We start from the raw sequence: 25,788 nt of genomic DNA on the forward strand, positions 1-25,788 counted from the left end.
CTTCTCTGGTTCCCTAAGCACAAGCTTAGAATGCCTTTTGGATAATCCAGCACTCTCCTTGTCTTCAAAGGAGTTTGCAGTCTCCTGGGGAAAAAACCTACACAATTGAAATAGAAAGAAAAAGAGGGCAGGGTCTGAAATGCTGAGCTCTCACTAAATACAGAACTACCAGTCTGAAAATTCCAAATACAAACATCAGACAGCACTATTATATCAAACCTAAAAGTCCCATCTCTGGGGTATAGTTCATTTAGAGAATTTTATAAGGATCTGGGAGTTGGAGACCCAGCTGGTGTGAATCATTTATCATCACTAAAGATACTCAGGTATCAGTTGACTGTTTTCCATTTTGACTATGTGTCAAAGGGTCTAGGTCCTTCCCAGTCATGTGTTTCTTAGATCTAATAACCAGAAGTCATTAGAATTGTATAATTATAAATGATTTCCGACCTGTGATGGCTTGACAATTTTTTGACTTTATGATGGTGCAAAAGTGATGCGTATTTAGTATGCTCCTCAACTAATGATGGAATTGCATCCAGATAAACCCATCTTAAGTTGAAATGTGGGTTTATCTAGACATAATCCATCGTTAAGTTTAGGAGCATCTGTATTTGTTTTCTGTGACCTACTTGGTTTTCTTCCAACCCAGTGGTGTGTTGGAGTTAGCATATACCGGCTTTAAAGAACCAACTGTGTGAGTTGGTTCACCAATTTTGTGAGCTGGTTGTAGATTATGGTCATTATTAAAAATTATATAAATTTACTAGTTAAGAATAGGAAAAGCAAAGGTCAGAAATACTCAAAACTCATTACTCCTTAATTTGTTATGTTTCACTGTTATCTGTATTTTTGAGATTAGTTATGTCTGTTGTATCTGTATGGACATAATATATAATGGTTTGCTACGATGCATCTCTTTCTGCCTACATGTTCAGTGACATCTTATCGGTAGCTCAAAATTGGCCACGGTGGGAGAATTTATACCACCAGAATTGGCAAATACTATGAGTTGGGGCTGGACTTACTGTCTTGTTGATTGTTTAGACTTAAGAGAAAATGTTAATAATGCAGATTAAATTTAAAAGTTTGTTGTGTCCATATTCGTTACATTGTAAATAGCACCAAAAAGTGAGTCTTCTTCCACTGTCCCAAAGTTATTAACCATTTAGCAAAGAAGTCACTCACATAACTGACAAGTGAAGTTCTGAAGTCTCCATTGTATCACTTTCAGCTTTGACTTTAACATAAACGAAAATGTCAACCAGTATTCATGTTGGAACTAATCGTAAGTTGCATCCATTAGTGGCTTTGGAGTACAACAAAAATTAACAAGTTTTCTGTGAGAATCAGGTGACTAATTTACAATACACAACATTGTATATTCTATGATCTTTGTAAATTTTGTGTTTTGCATTCTTTATATCAGTAAAATTTAAATTTTTATGTCTGGGGTGTGGTCGTGGCTAGGTCAGGCAAGGTTCGGTTCCAGTAGCTCCATGGCTGCTCTGCTCTGAGCACCTGGTATCTACTGTGCCCTTGAAAAAAAAAAAAAAAGAAAAAAATTATATTTGTATAAATGCATGATTGCTCACAGAGAGCTGGTTGTTAAGCACTTACCGGTACGTATCATTTCTAATAATGAACAAGTTCAAATAAAGCCTACTGTATTAAATTCAGATATATAGGTTTATTTTCTCTTCCTTTTCTTGTTCTTTTTCCCTCATTTCCTCCTGTTCTTCCTGTTTCTCACTTTTAGTTCTTTTATTCTTAGTAATATGTACTATATTAAATTGAATAAGCCAGAAAACACCAGAATTTCCTTACCTATTATTAATCCATTTTCATACTGCTATGAAGAAATACCTGAGACTGCATAATTTATTAAAGAAAAAGGAGTTTATTGGACTCACAGTTCCACTTGGCGAGGGAGGCCTCACAATCATGGTAGAAGGTGAAGGAGGAGCAGAGGCATGTCTTACCTGGCGGCACCCGAGAGCACGTGCAGGGGAACCGCCCTTTGTAAAACCATCAGATCTCATGAGACTTACTGACTCTCATGAGAACAGCGTGGGAAAAACCCGCCCCCATGATTCAGTTACCTCCCGCCTGGCCCCTCCCATGACACATGGGGATTATGGGAGCTACAGTTCAAGATGAGATTTGGGTGGGGACACAGCCAAACCATATTCCTATGTTGTTTCTAACCATTGCAGTGACCCACCAGCAAATATTATTATTCCTCACTCTGCAGATTAGAAAACTGAGGTTAAGCCTCTTTTCTGTTGTCACACATCTCATAAGTGCCAGAGATGGTTGCCTCTTCCAGATCTATCTCCAAAGCCTCTGCTCTTTTGCAAATACTATACTGTTCTGAAGCTAGTTCTTATAAGCATATTAGGAAAAATTGAACTTATAGCAAAAGCTGTTTACTTTTAGAGCTGTTTATCCCAAGAACTATTTATTGTGCAGAAAATTACACTTTCACAAAACCTTTTTTTTTTTTTTTGGTTATGCTTTGAGCTTATGTAAATGTTTTATACTTAATTTTATTTCTGTTCTCATAGCCTTGGTGGAGGACCAGATGATGCAAAAGAAATTATGAGACACAGTTTCTTTTCTGGAGTAAACTGGCAAGATGTATATGATAAAAAGGTAAGATATCTTTATGGCATAGTGTGTACATATTTTGGCTGCACTGCTAAAATGAATTTATAGCAAAAATATTTTAAGTGATTAAAAGTTAATGATGTAATGATACTTTCCATTTTACCGTCATTTAAGTGATTACTGAACTTCTGTGCACAAAATTTTACTTAAAATTTTGACTCCCTAAATGCCTCTTGAAATTTTACTCAACATGATCACAGAATTTATTTTTCTATTTTTTCTCATAATAATTTGTTAGTTTGCCTCTCGTTATTTCTTTAATTTTAAAAAAAGATACCCAGTGTTATTTTTTCTTTAAGAAAACTAGTTAAAAATTTTTAATTCGCCCTTGTGTCTTTAATTTTAAAGTAAACACTTCAGATTCATTTATACAAATCTTTGTTATAAAAGGAATTTAAAGAAATTTGTTTTTAATATTTAATGAAGTAGTAAACACAGTGTCTTATTTTGGACTTCTCTGTCATTTGAAACAGAACTTTATTGCCCACAAAATGAATACTGCTAGGCCAGGCATGGTGCCTCATGCCTGTAATCCCAGCACTTTGGAAGGCCTAGGTGGGAGGATCACTTGAGGCCAGGAGTTTGAGACCAGCATGGGCAACACAGTGAGACCCCATCTCTACAAGAAAAAAAAAAAAAAACAGCTGGGCGTGGTGGCACACTCCTGAGGAGGCTGCTAAGGCAGGCAGGAGAATCGCTTGAGCCCAGGAGGTTGAGGCTGCAGTGAGCTGTGATTACACCACTGTACTCCAGCCTGGATGACAGAGTGAGACCCAATCTCTTAAAAAAAAAAAAAAAAAAATCACTACTAATTATATATGTTTAGTTTTATTGTGATCTGCTTATTACTTGTTTTTATTTATTTATGTATTTTTTGAGGCAAGGTCTCTGTTGGCCAGGCTGGAGTGCAGTGGCACAATCACAGCTCAGCAGCCTCTACCTCTCACCTCAGCCTCCCAAGTAACTCGAACCGCAGGTGTGAGTCACCATACCTGCCTAATTTTTTGGTACTTTTTGTAGGTTTTGCCATGTTGCCCGGTATGGTATTGAATTCCTGGGCTCAAACAATCCTCCCTCCTTGGCCTCCCAAAGTGCTGGGATTACGTGAACCACTGCACCCACCCTTCTTGTTTTAAATACTGCAATTTTTGCTTAAGTTCAAGAATGGGATATTATTATGTCTGTCCCCCACTCCCCGCTTTTTTTTTTTTTTTTACTACCTCAGATACTGTTAGTACATTCATTGATTTTGATATTTTGATTTTCAGATGCTTATATAAAATTTTTACTATGAAATATTTTTCATTCAATAATTTACTCCAAATTTTTCTGTAATTATTTTTAGTTCATCCATTTCAGTTTATTCCAACATTTCAGATTTTTCTCCGAAACGTTTATTAGTCAACAACATTTATCTTGGGTCTGTTATGTGCCAGGTGCTCTTCTCTGTCAAGCCTTAAGGTAAAGACAGAATTATGTCATATGAACTAGATGAGTTAGGAGGAAGTAACACAAGCACTTCATGTCTGCATTGTGTTATTGGTCGCTGGGAGTATGGTGATTTTCTATCTGTTTCTTGTAACTAGGAATTTAAAATAGGTGCCTCATGTTAGACACCTCTACTCGATTCAACTCACATATCTTGAGTTTCTTCTATGTGTAAAGTACCATGTTAAGTACTGAATCCTTCACAACTTTGATGAGAAGCATTTGAGCAGTCTTAAATGTGCTAAATGTTTATTGTCTTCTTATAGACAATTTTACATCCACTTTGTATCACTGAGGATGTTCCTTATGAGTTGCATGCATATATAGGAATGCCCCTAATGAGCTGTGTACTGTTTTCATCGTGTCAGTACATGACAAAAGAACCTGGAAGAGACGAGGGCTTGCTGTGTCTCCCAGAAATCATGCATGGTTTTATTTTTAATAAATAGCTAATAATAAGCTACAACTAAATATCATCCCTTCTAGACACCCTCTTCTAGGAGGACTTACTCCAAAAAAAAGAAGAGGAAAAGAACCATTTCTTTAAGAGATGATGGTTGGGGTACCAATGTGGCCCTGTAAATTCAAAGAAAGGCCAAAATATGGACCTCCTTAGTCCTGTGAGGACAGTAAGATTAGCTACAAAGTTTCCTTATCTCAGTGTTCAGCTATTCATGTTAAATGAGAGTTTGGCCCCACCTGGAGAAAGCTCTGAGAGCCCAAGCAGTATACCGGTAAGGAAGCAAGGCCTATCCTATCTCGGCTCCACTGGGCTAGACATGCCCAGTGTAAAGGTGATAGTAAGACAGCCAGCAGCTACCATGTGGGAATGGAATTAGGGGAGCCAGCAGCTCTGGCAGGGAGGAGGAGCTGCCAAAACAACTTCTGATGACGTATGTAGATAAATTCCTTCAAGTTGTTATAATTATTTTTTTTTAAATGGGTGCCACTTAATTTGAGCAAAAGTGTTAAATATCTTCCATAAAGAAGCACACCCAAAAAATGACTGTTTCTGTAAACAATAGATTGGTCGTGGATTGATGCCATCTACAGGCTTACTCACGGCATCCTGTGTGACCCCCGAGGCTCTGGTACTCTCTGCAGCCCCATACATACTTGAAGGAGCAACTTTATTATAGCAGCACTTTTAAATTTCAGTTTCTTTCTGAAAGGAAAATGTGATTGAGTCTCTCTGGGTTTGTATCATATCACAGACGAACACAAAATTAATTTTGAGAACCAGCCTGACGTTAGTAGCTGTTTTAATGAATTCAGTTAAAATTTCAGTGTTTCAGTGTAAATTACTAAATCATTTATAAAGTAAAACATTTTTATGGAGTCCTTATATCTTTAAAATGTGTAATTTATTGTAAAAGTCAATTCCTAAGATCAGGGATTACTGTTACATTTTTATTAATAAGTTTTGGTAAATTTATTCTTATTAATTTATTATCACATAATTTTTGGCTATTTTTCTACTTATTGCTGCACATCAAGAGGTGATGGCACATCTAGCGATTCTGGCATCTGCCGAGGAGATCCGAATCTCTTTCTAGGCAAAGTAAAAAGTGAAGTAATCTGAATTACAAGTAGCATGATGTTCCACTCTAAAGAGCACAGTGTCAAAATCTGAAAGAACAAAGTCGGATCCTGGTCCTGGATTTGCTTCTTGCTTTCTTTGTGGAAATGGACAGGTCATTTACTCATGCAAAAGATATGATTCTTTAAGTACCTTCAAGCTTTAAGATTCTCTAGCAGGGTGTTTTATAGCATGAATTTTTCTAGATTCATGTCTATATAGATTTCTACATAAATTTTACACTCTGTCAGTCTGCTAAGATTTTGTGTGAGATTGTGTTGAATCTGTAGATAAATTTAGGGAGAGCTGACATCTTAACAATGAGTCTTCAGATCCATGAATGCAATTTATCTCCATTTATTTAAGTCATCTTTAATTTCTCTCAGTAATGTTTTGTAATTTTCAATGTTTAAGTCTTACACAAATTTTGTTAGGTTTATCCTTAAGTGTTTCATGTCTTCCAAGGGAAATGATATTTAGAATTTCATTTTCACTTTGTTTTGCTGCCACTATATAGAAATACAGTTGGTTTTTTCATATTGACCTTTTCTCCTGCAGGCTTGCAAGAATTAGTTGTAGTAACCTTTTTTGTAGATTACTTACAATTCTCTGCACAGACAATCATATCTTCTGTAAATAAAGTTTTACTTCATTTCTAATCTGTATGCATTTTCTTTCTTCTTTTGCTTTGCTGTATTGGCCAAGACCCTCATTATAATGTGAATAGTGGTAAGAGTGAGCATCCTGACTTTGTTTCTAGTCTTAGGGAGAAAAGCACCTTTCACTATTAAATATGATGTTAATGAGCACATCTAGCAGCCAGATCTGGGTTTCTAAATATTATTCTCCAATAAAAGGAATCAAGGCTCCTTGAGGGCGTGACTGATTTCAGCGCTAGTATGGGGGAAGAAAAAAAGATGAGCCTGGAGAATTTTGTGATGTCAGAAAGTAAGGAGGGAGCCTTAAAAAAAAAAAAAAAAAAAAAGCAAGACATAGAAAGTACCCAAATCTGAATAGTACTCTGGCAAAAGCTGAAACAATTTCAGTAATAAAATATATAGTGTTAGTTTATGATCCAAAGGATAAAATATGTAATCATGAGTCTATATTGCATAAATAAGTGATTGATTGTCTAAATAAATAAAGTGTTGAGAGGGACATGTCTTTCTTACAGATAAATTCCAATTAATGTAAAAGAGGTGAGGAAAGTAGAAAATCACCATTAGAACTCCAGAATGAAAATTGCTCATTCAGGATTCACCTATAAATGCTAAAATTAGTAACCAAAAGTTTAGGATAGAGGATATTTCCATACTCTCAAGATATCTCCCTGTGAATATTTATCATTTACAAAGGTAAAATGACGAACTTTACAGTGGAGAGATCTGGAAAACACAGTTTTAACCAAGTGATCATGGTTAACATCACCAGTAAGTAAGATACTGACTTCATGGAACCCGTGATAAGATGCTCTGAGAACGGCACATCACTTTTGAAGTGCTCTCCTCCAAGATGCATAACCTCAATATAATCATGAGGAAACCTGAAGAACTCACGTGGCAGGACATTCCTCAAAATACCTGGCCTGATAACTTCCAAAGTGTCAACCTCGTGATAGACAAAGAATGATGATGGAGCTCTCATAGATTGGAGAGACTAAGGTGGCATGATGACTTAACTGCAATGTGGGATCCTGGGTTGGGTCCTGGACTAGGCAGGGGCATTGGTAGAAAAACTGGTGAAATCGAAATAAAGTTGGTAGTTTAGTTAATAGTATTGTACTGATGTTAATTTCTTTGTTTTGATATTCATACTATGGCTATATAAGATACTAACATTAGAGGAAGGTGGGTAAAGGGTATATGGTAACTATGTGTACTATATTTTTGTAAGTCTTCTCTAAGCCCAGAATTATTTGAATATAATATATTATAAAAACATGATGTTAATATAGGTGTTTTACACCTCCTTTATCAGATTGAGGAAGTTCTAGACCTAGGTTACTGAGAGTTTTTAAAATCATGAATGGGTATTGAGTTTTATTAAAGCTTTTTCTGCACTTACTGCAATGATCATATGACTTTTCTCTTTTACGTCCTATTAAAATGGTGAATTAACACTGATTTTCCAAAGTTGAATGAACCTTGCATTCCTGTTGAAAAACCCACTTGTTCATGATGTGTTATTATATATTGCTAGCATTGGTACATTGTATTTCTAAGGATATTTGCATCCTGAAGTCCTGAGTGATATTACTATGTCATCTGCTTTTCCTAAAATGTCTTTGTATAATTTTCACTTCAGGATCATGTTTGCTTTTTAAAAACAAAAGGAGAAGCACTTCTCCTTTCTCTTTGATTTTATAGAATTGTTTTTGTGGGATTTGTATTATTTATTAACAAAATATTTGGTGGGATTTACCAGTGAAGTTCTCCCTCGACCTGGAGTTCTGTCTTTGTTGGTAAGTTCTTCACTGTGAATTCAATGTATTTAATAGTTGCAGGGCTGCTGTGGTTATCTGTTGTTACTCAGATGGATTTTGCTCTTTCTGTCTTTCAGGGAGTTTGTCATCTAGTTAAGTTTCTCTCTAAGGACTGTCAGTCATGCTTTGCACATTTTGATGTGCTATGTTTTTATTTCAAATGAGTTTTAATTCCCCTTGTGATTCCTTCTTAAGGGTTACTTATAAGTGTGTTGATTAATTTCCAATTTCCAAATATTTCCAGTTTTCCATAATTCCATAATTTCCAAATATATGGATTTTTTTCAGTTATCTTTCTGTTACTGATTCCTAGCTTAATTCTCTTACGGTTGGAGAACATAGTTTATATGATTTTAATTGTTTTACACTTTAGAAGATTTGTTTTATGGCCCAGAAAATGACTTATTTTGCTGTATATTCTATATACACTTGAAAGAATCTCTACATTGACCCTTGAACAATGTGGGAGTTAGGGGCACCATGCTCAAAACCCAGTAACTTTTGACTCCCCAGAAACTTAACTACTAGTAGCCTACTGTTGACCAGAAGCCTTAATGAACAGTTGATTAACACATATTTTGTATGTTATGTGTATTACATACTGTATTTTTATAATATAGTAAGCTACAGGAAAGGAATATTATTAATAAAATAAGGAAGACAAAATATATTTACTATTCATGAAGTGGAAGTGGATTATCATAAAGGTCTTCCTCCTCATTGTCTTCATGGTAAGTAGGCTGAGGAGGAGTAGGAAGACGAGGGATTGGACTTGGCTGTCTCAAGAGGTGGTAGATGCAGAAGAAAATTCGGGTGTAAGTGGGCCTATGCAGTTCAAACTCATGTTGTTCAAGGGTCAGCTATACCCTACTTTTATTGCGTAATTTGTTCTACTAGTGTTCATTAGATCAAGACAGCTAGTAGTATTGTTCATGTCTTCTATATTCTTACTGATTTTCTGCCTACTTGTTCTTTGGTTTCTGAAAAAGGATTGTTGATATCTTCAACTGTAATCGTGAACTTGATCTTTTAGGTTTTACCTCATGTATTTTGAAGCCCCATTGTTAGTTGCATACATATTTAGATTAAGGATTATTTTCTTGGTGAATTTACCTCATCTTTTTTTTTTTCTTTTTCTTTCTTTTTTTTTTTAAGAGATGGGGTCTTGCTATTTTGTCCAGGTTGAATTTGAACTCTTGGGCTCAAGCAGTCCTCTTGCCTCAGCCTTTCAAGTAGCTGGGATTGCAGGCATACATCAGTGCACTTATCTTTACCTCCTTATCCTTAGGAAATGTTCTTCTGTATAGACGGCAGCAATCTTTGTTTTGAAACCTACTTCATCTGATATTAATATAAATACTCCACCTTTCTTTTGCTTTTGTGTAATATATCTTTTCCCATCATTATACCTTTAACCTATGCCAATTATATTTAAGTGGATATTCTTTTAGACAGCATGTAGTCGATTCCTGTTTTTTTCTTATTCATTAGAAACTATGACTTAATGTAATGTGTAGCCCATTTTCATTTAATGTACTTAATGACATAGTTGGGTTTAAATATATCATCTTGCTGTTTGTTTATTTTTTTCTTTGTTCCTTTTTTTTCTCTTTGCCTTCTTTTGGATTTGTTGAATATTTTATGGTTCCATTTTATCACTGCTATTGTCTCATTGTATGTCTGTTTTATTGTTTGGAGGTTGTTTCTAGAGTTTGCAGTTCGCATGTTTAACTTAGTCTGCCTTCAGTCATAACCAATTTACATACAATAGCGTATTTCTGTGTCCTCCTTCTATTCTTTAGGCTATTATTTTCTTACAGTTTACTTTCACATACGTTAATAAACACCACAATACATGGTAATGGTAATTAGATTTTGCTTTAGATAATTATATTTTAAAGTGGTTGAAAATGCTACACATTAACCATTATTAGCACTCTCCATTCCTTTATATAGACTATGCTTCTATCTGCCATCATTATTTTCTTGATTTTCTTTACTATAAGGCTCCTTTAACTCCACTTCCACCTCCCTGGGTTTGGAAACCTTCATGGGAAAATGTGTTTGAAGGAATACAGGATTGGGAAATAAAGGAAATGTGACATTTCAGAATGGGAAAACAATGTGAGAAAAAAATAAAGTAGTAACAAGAGAAGTGCTTGAAGATATGCTGACTGGAGGAACTGGAATCTGTGATGGATAGAATCTGGATGTAAACAGTGGACAGGTGGCCCGTGAATACAGTGCGGCTTCTTGAAAGTTGACCTCATATGTTTGCTTGATCTACTTACCAGAACTGTAGATGCTGAAGTAAGGAAATGACATGCGGTAATTGGATTTTTTTCAAGTTTTGTTGGAATAGACTCGTAGGGAGAAGAGTCTGGAAAAGGGAATCTCATTTAGAGACTACTGCAGTAATACAGTGTTAAGTGACAGAGCCCTTACTGAAGGAGAACATAGGCAACGAAGGGAAAGGAAGTGTGAATTCCACAGAAATTATAAAGAAATTGAGGACTCCTATTTTAAGTCTAGCAATACTGGGGAAAATACTGGGAGAAAGTTTAAGGAAGAGGATTATAGTTGGTTTTGGTAATTAATTTCAGATAGAGTTGTCTAATGGCTAGAAATATAGCACTAACTTTTGGGAGTGAGAATGGAAGTATGTATGTCTGGAAATTCAGAGTTTAATTAGAGCTGTGGAAATAAGGAGGAGAGGGCTAAGGAAATGGATAGGAGAGAGGGAAGAGAAGATTTGAAAGGGAAGTCAGGAAGGAGGAAAGCAATGAGAATGTGGAAGGTTGGGATTGAGTGCTGGAAAATAGTCATGGTCAATAATGGAAGTTGGTTTGAGGACACATTTTTGCAAAGTGTATCAAGATCATTTGTGAAGCATCATGCCAAAGTTGAAGTGGAACTTTTCTGAGTCGTGACTTTCTACTTTCTGGTTGAGATATTCAGCCTGAAGAGCTTGGTGATTGATGGCAGTTACGCAGAGGTTAATGATTGTAAGCTACTGCTTTCACAAGTGAAGCAGGGCCAGAGGAGTAGAACAGATGCACCAATGGAAGAGAAATAAAAGGCTGAAAATAGGTTTCTATTTGATATTTTCCTTATCACAATCAAATAATGGCCCACTTTTAAACTTTGGGTCAAAGAAAGATGTGTTCCAAATATCTGCTAGACATTCAGATGGCTAAACCTTCTAAGCAGTGTCTTCTTTTGGTCATGAGGCATTGTACTTAGTAATAAAAACACAGACAGCTGTCAAAACCAGTATTATTTCTGGCATGAAATGTATACAGGTAAAGCTTTAAAAGCCTTCAAATTGGGTTAGGAAATAGAACTAGATTTTCCTTACAAAATCTCACCTAGAATAAAATTACACAGCAAACTGGAAAAAATAATGAGGAGAAGCTTAATCAAATGACACAAAAAGTAAACAGAGGCAACAATAATAATTTGGGGCTAAGTAGATTTCAGATATTAAATGTGATAAGTAGATCATTTGTAGCATAAATGAGGAAGCATATTTGTTTGCACCAAATAACAGCATATACATGCACGAAGCAAACACTATTAAAAATGCAAGAATTAACTCAAGATGAATTGGAGACATAAGACCTGAAACCATAAAAAATTCTAGAAGAAAACCTGTGAAAAATTCTTCCGGAGATTTACCTAGGCAAGGAATTCGTGACTTAAGTTCCCAAAAGCAAATACAGTAAAAACAAAAATAAATAAATGGGGCTTAATTAAACTCACAAGCTTCTCCACAGCAAAAGAAATCATCAACAAAGTAAATAGACAGCCTACAAATTGGGAGGAAATATTTGCAAACTTTACTTCTGAAAAAGTACTAATACCCAGAATCTATAAGGAACTCAAATCAGCAAGAAAAAAGTCAAATAATGCCATTAAAAAGTGGGCAAAAAACATGAATACACATTTCTCGAAAGAAGATATATGCAAGTGGTCTGTAAACATAGGAAAAAATGTTCAACATCCCTACAAATCCTCAGGAAACTACAAAATAAAACCACAATGAGATACTATTTTACCCCATTCAGAATGGTCATTTTTAAAAAGTCAAAAAACAATAGATGTTCATGTAGACGCAGTAAAAATAGAATGATTACATGCTGTTGGTGGGAATGTAAATTAATACAACCTCTATGGAAAACAGTATGGAGATTTCTCAAAGAACTACTAGTAGATGTACCGTTCGATCCAGGAATTTCACTAGTAGGTATCTACGCAAAGGAAAGGAAGTCATTCTATACAAAAGGATACATTTACTCATATGTTTATTGCAGCACAATTCACAATTGCAAAGATAGGGAATCAACCTAAGTCCTCATCAACCAATGAGTGGATAAAGGAAATGGAATGCACACACACACACACCTTGGAATATCACTAGCCATAAAAAAGAACAAAATAATGTATTTTGCAGCACTTAGATGGAACTGAAGGCCATTATCCTAAATGAGGTAACTCAGGATCAGAAAATCAAATACTGCATGTTCTCACTTAGAAGTTGGAGCTAAGCTATGTGTATGCAGAGGTCTACAGAGTAGTAGAGTGGACACTGGAGACTCAGAATGAGGGGAGGATGGAAGAGGGAGGTGAGGAATGAAAAGTCACCTGTTGGGTACAACGTACACTATCTGAGTAGTAGGTACACTAAAGCCCAGAGTTGACCACTATACAATTCATCCATGTAACTAAAAACCACTGTACCCCTAAAGCTATTGAAATTTCTAAAACATATTAAAAATTTTAATGCAAGGGAGCTGATAGAAATACACTTATTTAACATGTCTAGAGGTTTATCAGTTCATTGATATTTATAGAGATCTGGCTTTTGCTTTTGTTAGTTTTTCTCCACTGATTTTCTGTTCTCAATTTCATTGGTTTCTGCTCTAATTTTAATTATATCTTTTCTTCTCCTTACTTTGGATTTAATTTGCTCTTTTTCTAGTTTTCTAACCTGAAAGCTTAGATTATTTGTTTTAGATCTTTTCTAATTTGTGCATTCAATGCTATAAATTTTCCTCTAAGCATTATTTTAACTGTATCTCACAAATTTTGATGTTTTATTTTCATTTAGTTAGAAATAGTATTAAGTTTTATTGAATTATTTAATATGTACATTGTTTAGAAATGTGTTCTTTAGTCTACAGGTATTTTGGAGCTTTCCAGCTATCTTTCTGTTACTGATTTCCAGTTTAATTTCACTGTGGTCTGAGACCATACTTTTATATGATTTTTTAAAATTTGTTAAAGGTGCATTTTATGGCCCAGAACATGGTCTATCATGATGAATGTTCTGTGTGAGAAGAGTTGTGTATTCTGCTTTTCTTGGATAAAATATTCCACAAATGTTGATATTAAATCCAGCTGATTGATGGTGCTGTTTAGTTCAGTTATGTCCTTAACTGACTGGGGAGACATGTTGATGTGTCCAACTATAATAGTAGTGTCATCTGTTTCTCCTTCCAGTTCTATCAGTTTTTGCCTCACATATTTTAATTCTGTTGCTAGACACATACACATTAAGAACTGTTATGTTCTCTTGGAGAATTGGCCCAGATACCATTATGTAATGCTCCTCTTTATCTCTGATAGTTTTCCTTGCCCTACTTTGTCTTAAATTAATATAGCTCCTCCCACTTTCTTTAAATTACTGTGTGCCTATCTTTTTCCATCCCTTTACTTTTTATCTGCCAGTGTCTTTATTTTGAAAGTGGGTTTCTTGTAGACCATATAGTTAGATCTTGTTTTTTTTAATCTACTCTGACGGTCTCTGTCTTTTAGCTGATGTCTTTAGACTACTGACATTAAAAATGATGATTGATACAGTTGGATTAATATCTACCATATTTCTTACAGTTTTTTATTCATTGCCCTTGCTGTTTCTTTGTGTGTGTGTATCCCATTTTTATTCTGCCTTCTCTGGTTTAATTGAGCATTGTATAAGACAACATTTTTCCCTCTCATAGCATATTAATTGAGTAAATTGTACTTTTTTAACTGTTTTTAACTGCCAGCCCTTGAGTTTGAAGTATACATTTATAACTAATTCAAGTCCTCTTTTAAATGGCACCGTAACATTTCACAGATAGTACAAGTGCCATGCAACAGTATTCCCTGATCCTCCTGCCTATCCCTTATAACACTGCTGTCATAAACTTCACTTACCCATGAGCTGTAATCAAAAAATACATTGTTGCTATCATTATTTTGAGCAAACTGTTAGATTAAGAATAGTAAGAACGGAATTTTATGTTACTTTTATTTATTCCTTTTCTAATATTCTTCCTTTCTTCACATAGATACAAATTTGTAACCTATATTATTTTCCTTTTTTTTTTTGGAGACAGAGTCTTGCTCTGTTGCCCACGCTGGAGTATTCAGCTCACTTCAGCCTCAAACTCCTGGACTCAAGCGACCCTCTCACCTCAGCCTCCCACAGAGCTGAGACTGAAAGCATAGGCCACCACGCATGGCTTATTTTGTTTATTTTTTTGTAGAGACAAGGTCTCACTCACTATGTTGCCCAAGCTGGTCTTGAACTCCTGGGCTTACGGGATCCTCCCACCTTGGCCTTCCAAAGTGCTGATATTATAAATGTGAGCCACCACACCTGGCCTATATTCCTTCTTTTTGATAAACGTCTTTTGACATTTCCCTCAGGGCAGTCTACTGGCAACAGATTGCCTCAGTTTTTGTCTGAGAAATTATGTGTTTTTCCTTGACTTTTGAAGGATGATTTTGCTGGATATAGAATTCTAAGGTTGGTGGGTTTTTCTTTAAATGCTTTTAAGTATTTCACTCCACTTTAGTCTTGTTTGCATGATTTCTAAAGATAAATCCAATTTAATTCTTTGTTGCTTTTTAAGGTTGTTTGTTGTTTTCTGGCTTCTTTCAAGATTTTATCTTTGTCTCGGATTTTTCTGCAGTTCAAATAATGATATATCTGGGTGTAGACTTTAGGTATTTATGTTTGCTTTTTTTTTCTTTCTTTTTTTTTAGACAGAGTCTCACTCTGTCAACCAGGCTGGAGTGCAGTGGCGTGATCTCGGCTCACTACAACCTCCGCCTCCCCGGTTCAAGCGACTCACTGCCTCAGCCTTCTGAGTAGCTAGGATTACAGGCACCTGCCACCAAGCCCGGCTAATTTTTGTATTTTTTTAGTAGAGGTGGGATTTCACCATGTTGGCCAGGCTGGTCTTGAACTCCTGACCTCATGATCCTCCCACCTCGGCCTCCCAAAGTGCTGGGATTACAGGCGTGAGCCACTGCCCCCAGCCTGTGTTTGCTTTTCTCTGAGCTTCCTGGATCTATGATTTGGAGACTGTCATTAATTTTGAAAAATCATCCTGAGTCATTACTGCTTGAAATATTTTCTCAGTTACTTTCTCTCTTCTTATTTTGAGATTTTCATTGCAAATGTATTTTACCTTTTATAACTATCCTGAAGTTTCTGAATGTTCTGCCTTTTCATTCTTTTCTTCTGTTTGTGTTTCATTTTTGGAAATTTATATTGATAATTTTTCAGGCTCACTGATTGTTTCTTTGGCCATGTTCAGTCTATTTAAATAAGTCCTTCAAAGGCATTCTTAATTTCTGTTGTGATTTTTTTATTTCTAGCATTCCCTTTTTATTCCTTCTTAGAGTTTCCATAACTCTGCCTACATTACCCATTTGTTTTTACATGTAGTCCACTTTTTTCCTTAAAACCCTTAGTATATTGATCATAGATGCTGTAAATTCCTAGTCTTAATAATTCCATATCTGTATCTGGTTCTGATGCTTGTGCTTTAAACTTTCTTCTTTTTGTCTTTTAGTATGCTATGTAATTTTTGGTTGAACATGTACATAAGTACTGGGTGAAAGACACTGAGGTAAATAACCCTCCAGTGGAGGTTTTATATGTTTTTGGATAGTTTAGCCAGCTCAACTAACTTACTAATTTTAGTACCCATTTTTTTTTTTTTTTAATTTAAGGATATAGTCTGCAGAGATGATTATTTCATCTATTTCCACTCTGAGTTTTATTGTATTTTTTTTTTAACCTTATGACACTGATCAGGATTACCGGAACCATGCTCTTTCAAAATGGTGAGATTAAACATTGCATCCCCCATTGAGTATTACATTAGTTGTAGGTTTTTAATACATGCCATCTCTTGGGTTGACAGAATTTTCCAATATTCCCTGTTTTTTGAGCACTTTTATTATGAATGGATTCTGGATTTATATTTATGTTTATTTCTATTTTAATTGGCTAATACAGTGTATCACCTTGATTTTTGAGTATTACATTAATCTTGCATATCTAGAAGAAAACAGTCACAGAATATTACCTTGTTTATATATTGCTAAATTTGATTTGTTAATATTTTGAGGATTTTGCATCTATATTCATTAGAGATGCTGGGTTATACTTTTCTTATACGTCTGATTTTAGAATCACAATAATGCTGGACACATAAAATGAGTAGTGTTCCCTTCCCTTCTGTTTTATGGAAGAGATTACATAGAATTGATGTATTTCTTCTTTAAATGTTTGACAGAATTCTCCTGTGAAGGCCTTCTGGGCCAGAACTAAAGAAAGTCAGTTTCTTTAATGGATATAGGGTAATTATAGTTATCCTTTTTTTTTTTTTTTTTTTTAAATGAGATTTGGTAGTCTGTGTGTAGTTCAAGGAATTTGAAAATTTTATTTCATTGTTGGATTTATTGGAATTAAGTGATTTTTATTATTTTCAAAGAACTAGACTTTATGTTCATTTATTTTTGTTTCTGTTTTATTTTTCTGTTTTTTCTATATTTTCTGCTTTTTATTTATTTATTTTTGTTTATTAAGTTGTATTCATGATTTGAATTCTTTCTTTTATGATACAGTCATATGGTGCTATGTATGTCCCTCCCAACACTGCTTTATCTGCATCCTGTAAATTTTGATATGTTGTATTTTGATTCAACTTTATTTCAAAATGCTTAAAATTTTTTGGCAGTTGCTTCTTTAACCCTATAAATTACTGCAGTGTTTTGTTTGATGTACAATATTTGCAGATATTTCAGCTGTCTTTCTGTTTTTGATCACTGGTTTACTTCTGCTATTGTTAGATGATTATTAGTATTTTGTATAGTTTCAGATCTTTTAAATTTATTGATTTATTTAAGAGGTGGGCAGATCATGAGGTCAGGAGATTGAGACCATCCTGGCTAACACATTGAAACCCATCTCTACTAAAAATACAAAAAATTAGCCGGGCGTGGTGGCGGGCGCCTGTAGTCCCAGCTACTCTGGGAGGCTGAGGCAAGAAAATGGCATGAACCTGGAAGGCGGAGCTTGCAGTGAGCCGAGATGGCACCACTGCACTCCAGCCTGGGTGACAGAGCAAGACTCCATTTCAAATATATATATAGAGAGAGTTTATATTGTTGAATCATATGCACTTGAAGAGAATGGGAACTTTGTTTTTGTGTAGAATATTCTATAAATGTCAGTGATAGAATTGGCTGGTTAATAGTAGTTAAGTCTTCTGCATCCTTACTGATAGCTTAGTGGCTTGCTCTTATCAGTTACTAAGAGAGAAGCGAAACCTTCAGCTATAATTATGGCGTTAACTATTTCTGTTTATAGTTCTATCAGTTTCGACATTTTTTTAGTTCCATGTTTAGATATAGCAAAATTGTAGTATTATTGTATCTTTTTGGTAGTTTTACCTCTTCATTATTTTGATTAACCAATTTATTGGTGTAAAGATTACAATGGAAATAAATGAAATCTATAATTGAAAAGCAATGGAGAATAGTGACTGAAACCAGAAGTTGGTTATTTGAAAAAATCAACAAAACTGACAAAACTTTAAATGGATTGACTAAGGAGGAAAAAGAGAAAAATGAAATGCTGAATCAGAAATGAAAAAAAGGATATTACTACTGACTTTAGAGAAATAGAAAGGGTTATAAGAGAATACTCTGAAGAACCATATGCCACCAAGCTGAGTAACCTAGATGAAATGGACACATTTCTGGAAATACGCAAATCACCAAAAAGACTTAAGAATAAATTGAAAATCCAAATAAACCCCATAACTCTTAAAGAAATCAAATCACTAAATCACCAAAAAGACTTAAGAATAAATTGAAAATCCAAATAAACCCCATAACTCTTAAAGAAATCAAATCACTAATCACAAACCTCCCAGCAAAGAAAAGCCCAGGGCCAGATGGCTTTACTGGGGAAGTCTGTTCAACACTTAAAGAAAAATTAATGCCAGTCCTTCTCAAACTCTTCCAAAAATTTGAAGAGGAGTGAACACTCTCTCACTTGCTCTATGAGGGGAGCATTATCCTGATGTCTGATGTCAAAACCGGAGGCATTTTAAGAAAAGAAAACTACAGACCAATGTCCCTAATGAATACAGATGCAAACTTTCTTAACAAAATACTAGCAAACCATTCAGCAGTATAATTAAAGGATTGTACGCCTTAACCAAGTAGATTTATTCCAGGAATGCAAGGATGTTTCAACGTATAAAAATTAATCAGTGTAATGTCCCACATTAATAGAATGAAGGAGAAAACCTGCATGATCATTTCAACTGATGGGCAGCATTTAACAAAATTCAACACTGGTTTATGATAAACACACATGCACACACACACAAAACTAGGAATAGAAGGAAACTGCCACAACATGATAAAGGTCATATATTAAAAACTCTTGGAAAGACTGTCCTTTAAGGGATCATTTAAATAGTTTGGAAAACCCTCAGCTCACATTATATTCATTGGTGAAAGACTGAAAGTTTTTCCCCTGAGATAAGGAAGAAAACAAAGATACCTACTTTTAACACTTCTGTTTAATGTGACACTGGAAGCTGTAGCCCGAGGAGTTAAATAAGAGAAATAAAAAGCAATAAAATTTGAAAGGAAGAAATAAAACTATCCCTACTAATAGGTGACATGATCTTGTATGTAGAAAACCCTAAAACATACACAGACACACGCGCCACACTTGTGCTCTCTTAGAATTAATACATTCAGTAAAGTTGCAGGATGCAAAAGCAAGCTAGAAAATACATTGTATTTCTATATACTAGATATCAACAATGTAAAAAGGAACTTAGGAAGATCAATTTCATTCAAAATAGCATCAAAAAATGTCTTGGGAATAAATTTAACCTAGGAGGCACAAGACTTGTACACTGCCAACTATGAAACATTACTGAAAGAAATAAAGGAAGACATAAATGAATGGAAAGCCATCTCATGTTTATATATTGGATATTTAATATTAAGATGAGAGTACTCAAAATGATAATACAGACTCAGTGCAGTTTTTTCTTATGGTAGAATATTATTCAAGCATAAAAAAAGTAACTCAAATTTATAAGTATCAATATTGATAAATCTCAAAAAACAAACAGATTACTGAGGATATTTACAGAATACCATACTACAAAAACTGAAAATGCACCATAAAAAGCATTGTATTTATGACCAAATATATATATGGGAGAAAAGTATAAAAACTTGCATGCAAATGATAGGAAGTAACTTCAGGACAATATTTGCTTGAATCATAGGTGATTGCCATTCTCACAGGTTAAAATGGTTGAACATTTCCAGGTGCAGTGACTCATTCCTGTGATCCCAGCATTTTGGGAGGCCAAGGTAGGAGGTTTCCTCGAGCCCAGGAGTTCAAGACCAATGGCAAAACCCCACCTTTACTAAAAATCACAAAAAATTAGCTGGGCATGGTGGTGCAAGACTGTAGTCTCAGCCACTCAGGAGGCTGAGGTGGGAGGATCAGTTGAGCCTAGGAGATCAAGGCTGCAATGATCTGTGATCATGCTACTGCCTCTCCAGCTTGGGTGACAGAACGAGGCCTCGTCTCAAAAAATAGATAGATAGATAGATAGATAGATAGATAGATAGATAGATAGATAGATAGATAGATAGAACATCAATGAGTAGGAAGAAATCGGTATTTAGCAGTAACTATTTTACATCTGAAAAAAACATGTTTGAAAATACATATGGTCCAATGTTAACATCCTTTAGACTTGATTATCTTATTTTCTATTCCTAATGCGTAAAATAGTTCTTTTTTAATTTTTAATTCAAGTCGAAGTTAAAAGAAATAGAACACCAAGCTTAGGCTACTCAAGAAGATTGAAGAGTAGTAATGTCCCCTTTGTCATTTCTGATTGTGTTTATTCAGATCATCTCTCTTTTTCAGTTATTCTAGCTAGCAGTCTATTTTGTTAATTCTTTCAAAAAAACTCCTGGATTTGTTCATCTTTTGTACTTTTTCTGCATTTCAATTTCCTTCAATTCCACTCTGATTTTGGTCATTTCTTGTCTTCTGCTAGCTTTGGGATTGCTTTGCTCTTGTTTCTCTAGTTCTTCTAGTTGTGATGTTACATTGTTAATTTGAGATCTTTCTAACTTTTTATGTGGTCATTTAGTGCTATAAACTTCTTCTTAACACTGCCTTAGCTATGTCCCAGAGATTCTGGTATGTTGTATCTTTGTTCTCATTCGTTTCAAAGAATTTCTTGGTTTCTGCCTTAATTTCATTATTTACCTAAAAGTAATTCAGAAACACGGTGTTTAATGTCCATGTAATTATATGGTTTTGAGAGAGTTTCTTAGTGTTGATTTCTGTTTTTATTGCGCTGTGGTCTGAGATATGGTTGGTATGATTTCAGGTTTTTAAAATTTGCTGAAGTTAAACCATCCATGTTTGCAGACAGTATGGTTCTATACCTAAACAACCCGATCCTCTCTGCCCAAAAGCTCTATAATCCAATAAACAACCTAACAGAAATTGACAAATTAACATAAGCATTATATCAGGATACAAAATCAATGTACAAAAATCAGGATTCCTAGACACCAACAACATCTAAGCTGACAGCAAAATCGATAATGCAATCCTATTCACAGTAGCCACAAAAAGAATAAAATACCTAGGAATACAACTAAACAGGCAAGTGAAAGATCTTTACAGTGAGAACTACATATCACTGCTCAAACAAATCAGAGATGGCACAAACAAATGGAAAAACATTCCATGCTCATGGATAGGAAGAATCAATATTGTTGAAATGGCCATACTGCCCACAGCAATGTACACATTCAGTGCTATTCCTATTCAAACTACCAGTGACAGTCTTCACAAAATTAGAAAAAAAAAAAAATTTAATAAACTATCTTTAAATCCATGTGGACCCAAAAAAGAATTCCGAATAGCCAAGGCAATACTAAGCAAAAAGAGCAAAGCCAGAGACATTACATTACCCAACTGTGAACTATACTACAGGCTATAGTAACCAAAACAGCATGGTAATGGCACAAAAACAGACATACAGACCAGTGGGACAGAATACATAGCCCAGAAATGTCACACAGTTACAGCCGTCTGATGTTTGACAAAGTCAACAATAAGCAATAGGGGAAGGACTCCCTCTTCAGTAAATGATATTGCGGTAACTGTCTAACCATATGCAGAAGGTGGAAACTGGACCCCTTCCTTACACCGTATACAAAAAATCAACTCAAGATAGATTAAAGACTTAAATGTAAAACCTAAAATCATAAAAAATACCACATAAGATAACCTAGGAAATACCATTCTGGACATAGACCTTGGCAAAGACTTCATGACAAAGACTCCAAAAGCAATTGCAACAAAAACAAAACTTGACCTAATTAAAGAGCTTCTGCACAGCAAAAGAGACTATCAACAGAGTAAACAGATCTCTGCAGAAGGGGAGAAAATAGTTGCAAACTATGCATCTGACAAAGGTCTAATATTCAGAATCTATAAGGAATTTATAGAATCTATAAGGGATTTAAACAAATATATTAAAAAAAAACCCTCCATTCCAAAGTGGGAAAGGGACATGAACAGACACCTCCCCAAAGAAGACATACATGTGGCCAACAGGCATGTGAAAAAATGCCTAACATCACTAATCATTAGAGAAATGTAAATTAAAACCACTGTGAGATACCATCTCACACCAGTCAGAATGGCCCTCATTACAAAGTCAAAAAATAACAGATGCAAGGTTGTGAGAAATGGGAACACTTACACACTGCTGGTGCAAATACAGATTAGCTCAGCCACTGTGGAAAGCAGTTTAGCAATATCTCAAAGCAGAATTACCATTTGACTCAGCAGTCCTATTATTGGGAATGTAAATTCTGCCATAAAGACACATGCACACATATGTTCATTACAACACTGTTCATAATACCTAAGACGTGGAATCAACCTAAATGCCCATCAATTACAGATTGAATAAAGAATGTAGTACAGATACGCCATGGAATACCATGCAGTCATCAAAAAGAACACAGTCATGTCCTTTGCAGCAAAATGGATGGAGTTGGAGGCCATAAGCCTAAGCAAACTAACACAGGAACAGAAAACAAAATCCCGCATGTTCTCACTTACAAGTGGGAGCTAAACATTGAGTACATATCAACACAAAGAGAGGAAGAGCAGACACCAGGGCCTACTTGAGGGTGGAGGGCAGAAGGAAGGTGAAGATCAAAAAACTACCTACCAGGTACTGTGCTTATTATCTGGGTGATAAAACGACACGTACACCAAACCCCACCCAAGACACGCAGTTTTCCTGTATAACAAACCTACGTGTGTACCATTCAACCTAAAATTTAAAACATAGAGAAAATTGAAGAGTAAAGAAGGAGCAGTGGCTAAAGGGAACACATAGAATGGGTGATATTTATTTCATACTCGGGAATGATCCAAAAGGGAGCGTAAAATTGGAGCTACATAGAAAAAAGTAATATTTAAGATGAAAACATACAGATAGATGTAAGGTGAGTAAATACAGAAAAAAATGTAAGGTCTCTGAAGCGTAGCTAACCTATAGAAAGGTGGGATACCCTTGGAGTGACATCAGTTGGAAAGAAGTAAGATGCCCACCAGAGCAGAAGTGTTTATAAGCATTTAGTCAGAAAGTTATGGTAGTTTCTGAACGAAGGCCTCAATTTCTCTCTCTCTGTCTGTGTGTGTGTGTGTGTTTTCAGAGATGGGGTCTTGTTGTAATGCCCAGGCCAGAGTGCAGTGGCACGATCACAGCTCACTGCAGCCTCGAATTTCTGGCCTTAAGGGATTCTCCCGAATAGCTGGGACTATAGGTGTAAGTCCCACCATCTTTATGGCAGAAGTTCTGCCTTCTTATTAAGAGTGAGAAGAATGTTTTATGGTTGATATTAGAAATTTTAAGACAGTGACTGTCGCATGTAGGGAGAGGCTCAGAGGGAGCTAGAGAGAAACCGAAGTAGGGACCAATAAAGAGGTATAGATTGCTGGAGGCCCAGCTGAGGTTGAAAATCCCAAAGCTCAATTTTACGCTGACTGCTAAAAGCTTTGTTCCTTGAAAGAAAAAATTATAATGATTATAAAACATAATTATATAAGTATTATATAAAGCACAACTTAAAACAGAAACGATTTAAGAGGTATTCCAGAAAGATTGATTTAGAATGTTTGGCTTATGTTGAAATGGATCTTAATACTTACTGCATTCCTAGTTATCCTTCAGAGATTTCCTTCAGAAAAGAAGAAAAATCTTGCCTCTGGAGAGTAATTTAGGTACTTTATAGTTTATTTTGGTCACTTGGTTGATATTCATTTCAATGGGATGGCAACTGATTAAGTAATATTTTTATCTGTCATGTGCAAGGCACAGAGAGGCCTCAATGAAATAATGTCTCCTCTGAAAGGGCCTAAGTGAATATTCCAGACCTTACTATATTAATTTTAAGTGTTTCAGTTTATTCATTAAACATCTGTGTTTCTATTTGAAGATTAATCTTCATATCTGTCCCAGATTCTAAGTTAGGACTCTTAGTATTTATTATTTTCTTAGATATTTGCTATTTCCAATGTTGTTCTTTTGTTAATTTTTTATTGAGATAATTCACCCTTTAAAGTATACACTTCCATGGTTTTTAGGGTCTTGACAGACTTGCGCAACCATCACTGCTGTCTAATTTCGGAACACTTTCATTTCTTCATTTTTTTCTTGAAGATACATGTTTTCTCCTGGAATAATTCCCGTTCAGTCTATTTTTTTTTTTTTTTTAACCATTTTTTGTAGTGCAGCTGGCAAAAAATTTGTTTTCTTTTATGGGATGATGTCTTTATTTTGCCTTCATTCTTAAAGGATATTTTTACTGAATATAAAATTGTGGGTTGATAGTTTAGTGAGTACATATTTAAATATTTCTTCCTTGTAAGTTATGTGGTATATTTCACTGACTGTTTTCAAGATATTTTTGTTTGTGCGATGGCTTTGTAATATGTCAGTTGACTAGACTGAGCCACATTTCCCAGGATTCCCTTTGCTATTTAAGATTCTCACGGGAGATCTGGAGGATAGACGTGAAGGAACAGCCATTTTGTAGCTCATTCGTGTTGTCTCCTAGACCATCTTATTGTCACATGACAGTGGTCAGGCCTGCATCAGCTCCACCTCCTCCTGCATCCTGTTAGCCTTTGAGCCTCCTTCTGGGCTGGGGTGTGTGTTTAGTTCCATGATGAAGGTCCCAGCTTTTGCAGGATATCCACACCAGCAAGGTCAGGCAGTACGAATTAACACGGGTTTCAGTCTGTCCTCCTGGGCTCCAGCTTGTGCTTCTAGATTCCATTTCATCTTTCCTCTCCTGGCTTTGCTTGTATCTTCCCTTCTGAACTTACTGTCCTATGGACATCAAACCCCAGCAGTGAACTTGGAGACAACAGCCTTACAGAGACAACACAACTAGCTCCCACAATCAGGTAAATTCAATTCCTTGTAATCTCTTTACACACACACAGAGTAGTTCTGCTTCTCTCATGGAACCGTGACGGACTCTGGTTCTAAGCCTTTTGACTATAATGTGTTTAGGTGAGGTTTTCTATTTATTCTGCTTGGAGTTGCCTGAGCTTTTTAAATTTCTTGCATATCCTTCTTTAACTTTGGAAAACTTTTAGCCATTATTTCTTGAAATATATTTTCTGTCTTATTATCTATCTATCCTCCTCCTCCTCCTTCTCCCCCCCTCCTCCTCTTCCCCCTCCTCCTCCTCGCCTCCTCTCCATCCTCCCCCCTCCTCTCCTTCCTCCTCTTCTCCTTCACTCCTCCCCTCCCCCCTGCCCTCCCCTCTCCCTTTCTGTCTCTCTCCCCCCCCCACCCCTTCTCACTTTTGGAAGTTGTCCAAATCGTATAAAGTTCTGTTTGTTTTTTCACATTATTTTCCTGTGCTATTCAAATTGGATAATAGTCTCGCTGGTATATGAAGTTTACTGACTCTTACATAATCTCCAATGTGCTCTAAGCCCATAGGGAGAATTTCTTATTTCAGATATTTTATTTGTTTTTATTTTAGGTTTTTCTATTTGGTCCTTTTCCTAATAGTCTCTGTGTCTCTGCTGAGATTTTCAACCTTTTTACTCATGAACATATTTTACTTTACGTCACTGAAGATAATTATAAGGTCGCTTGAAAATCTTTGTCTACTA

General features: G+C 35.5%; 1 protein-coding gene across 8 annotated transcripts in view; it reads left to right on the forward strand.

Annotated features, from left to right (window-relative positions):
• The window catches only part of AKT3 (AKT serine/threonine kinase 3), a 373,403-nt gene that overhangs the window by 308,547 nt on the left and 39,068 nt on the right, over positions 1–25,788 (forward strand). For 6 of the 8 annotated variants that reach the window (XR_002732370.3, XM_023216162.2, XM_023216163.3 and 3 more), the window contains one exon: positions 2,568–2,655. Coding sequence is in view for 7 of the 8 variants with exons in the window: in XM_023216162.2 (XP_023071930.1) it covers positions 2,568–2,655 (88 nt within the window). In the remaining variant the exon portion in view is untranslated. Of the gene's footprint in view, positions 1–2,567; positions 2,656–5,655; positions 6,737–7,092; positions 7,920–25,788 lie in introns of those variants that run through there. The other 2 variants (XM_023216168.3, XM_023216169.1) reach the window with 2 other exon arrangements.

The sequence above is a fragment of the Piliocolobus tephrosceles genome, chromosome 1, assembly GCF_002776525.5.
Source record: "Piliocolobus tephrosceles isolate RC106 chromosome 1, ASM277652v3, whole genome shotgun sequence".
Classification (NCBI taxonomy): domain Eukaryota; kingdom Metazoa; phylum Chordata; class Mammalia; order Primates; family Cercopithecidae; genus Piliocolobus; species Piliocolobus tephrosceles.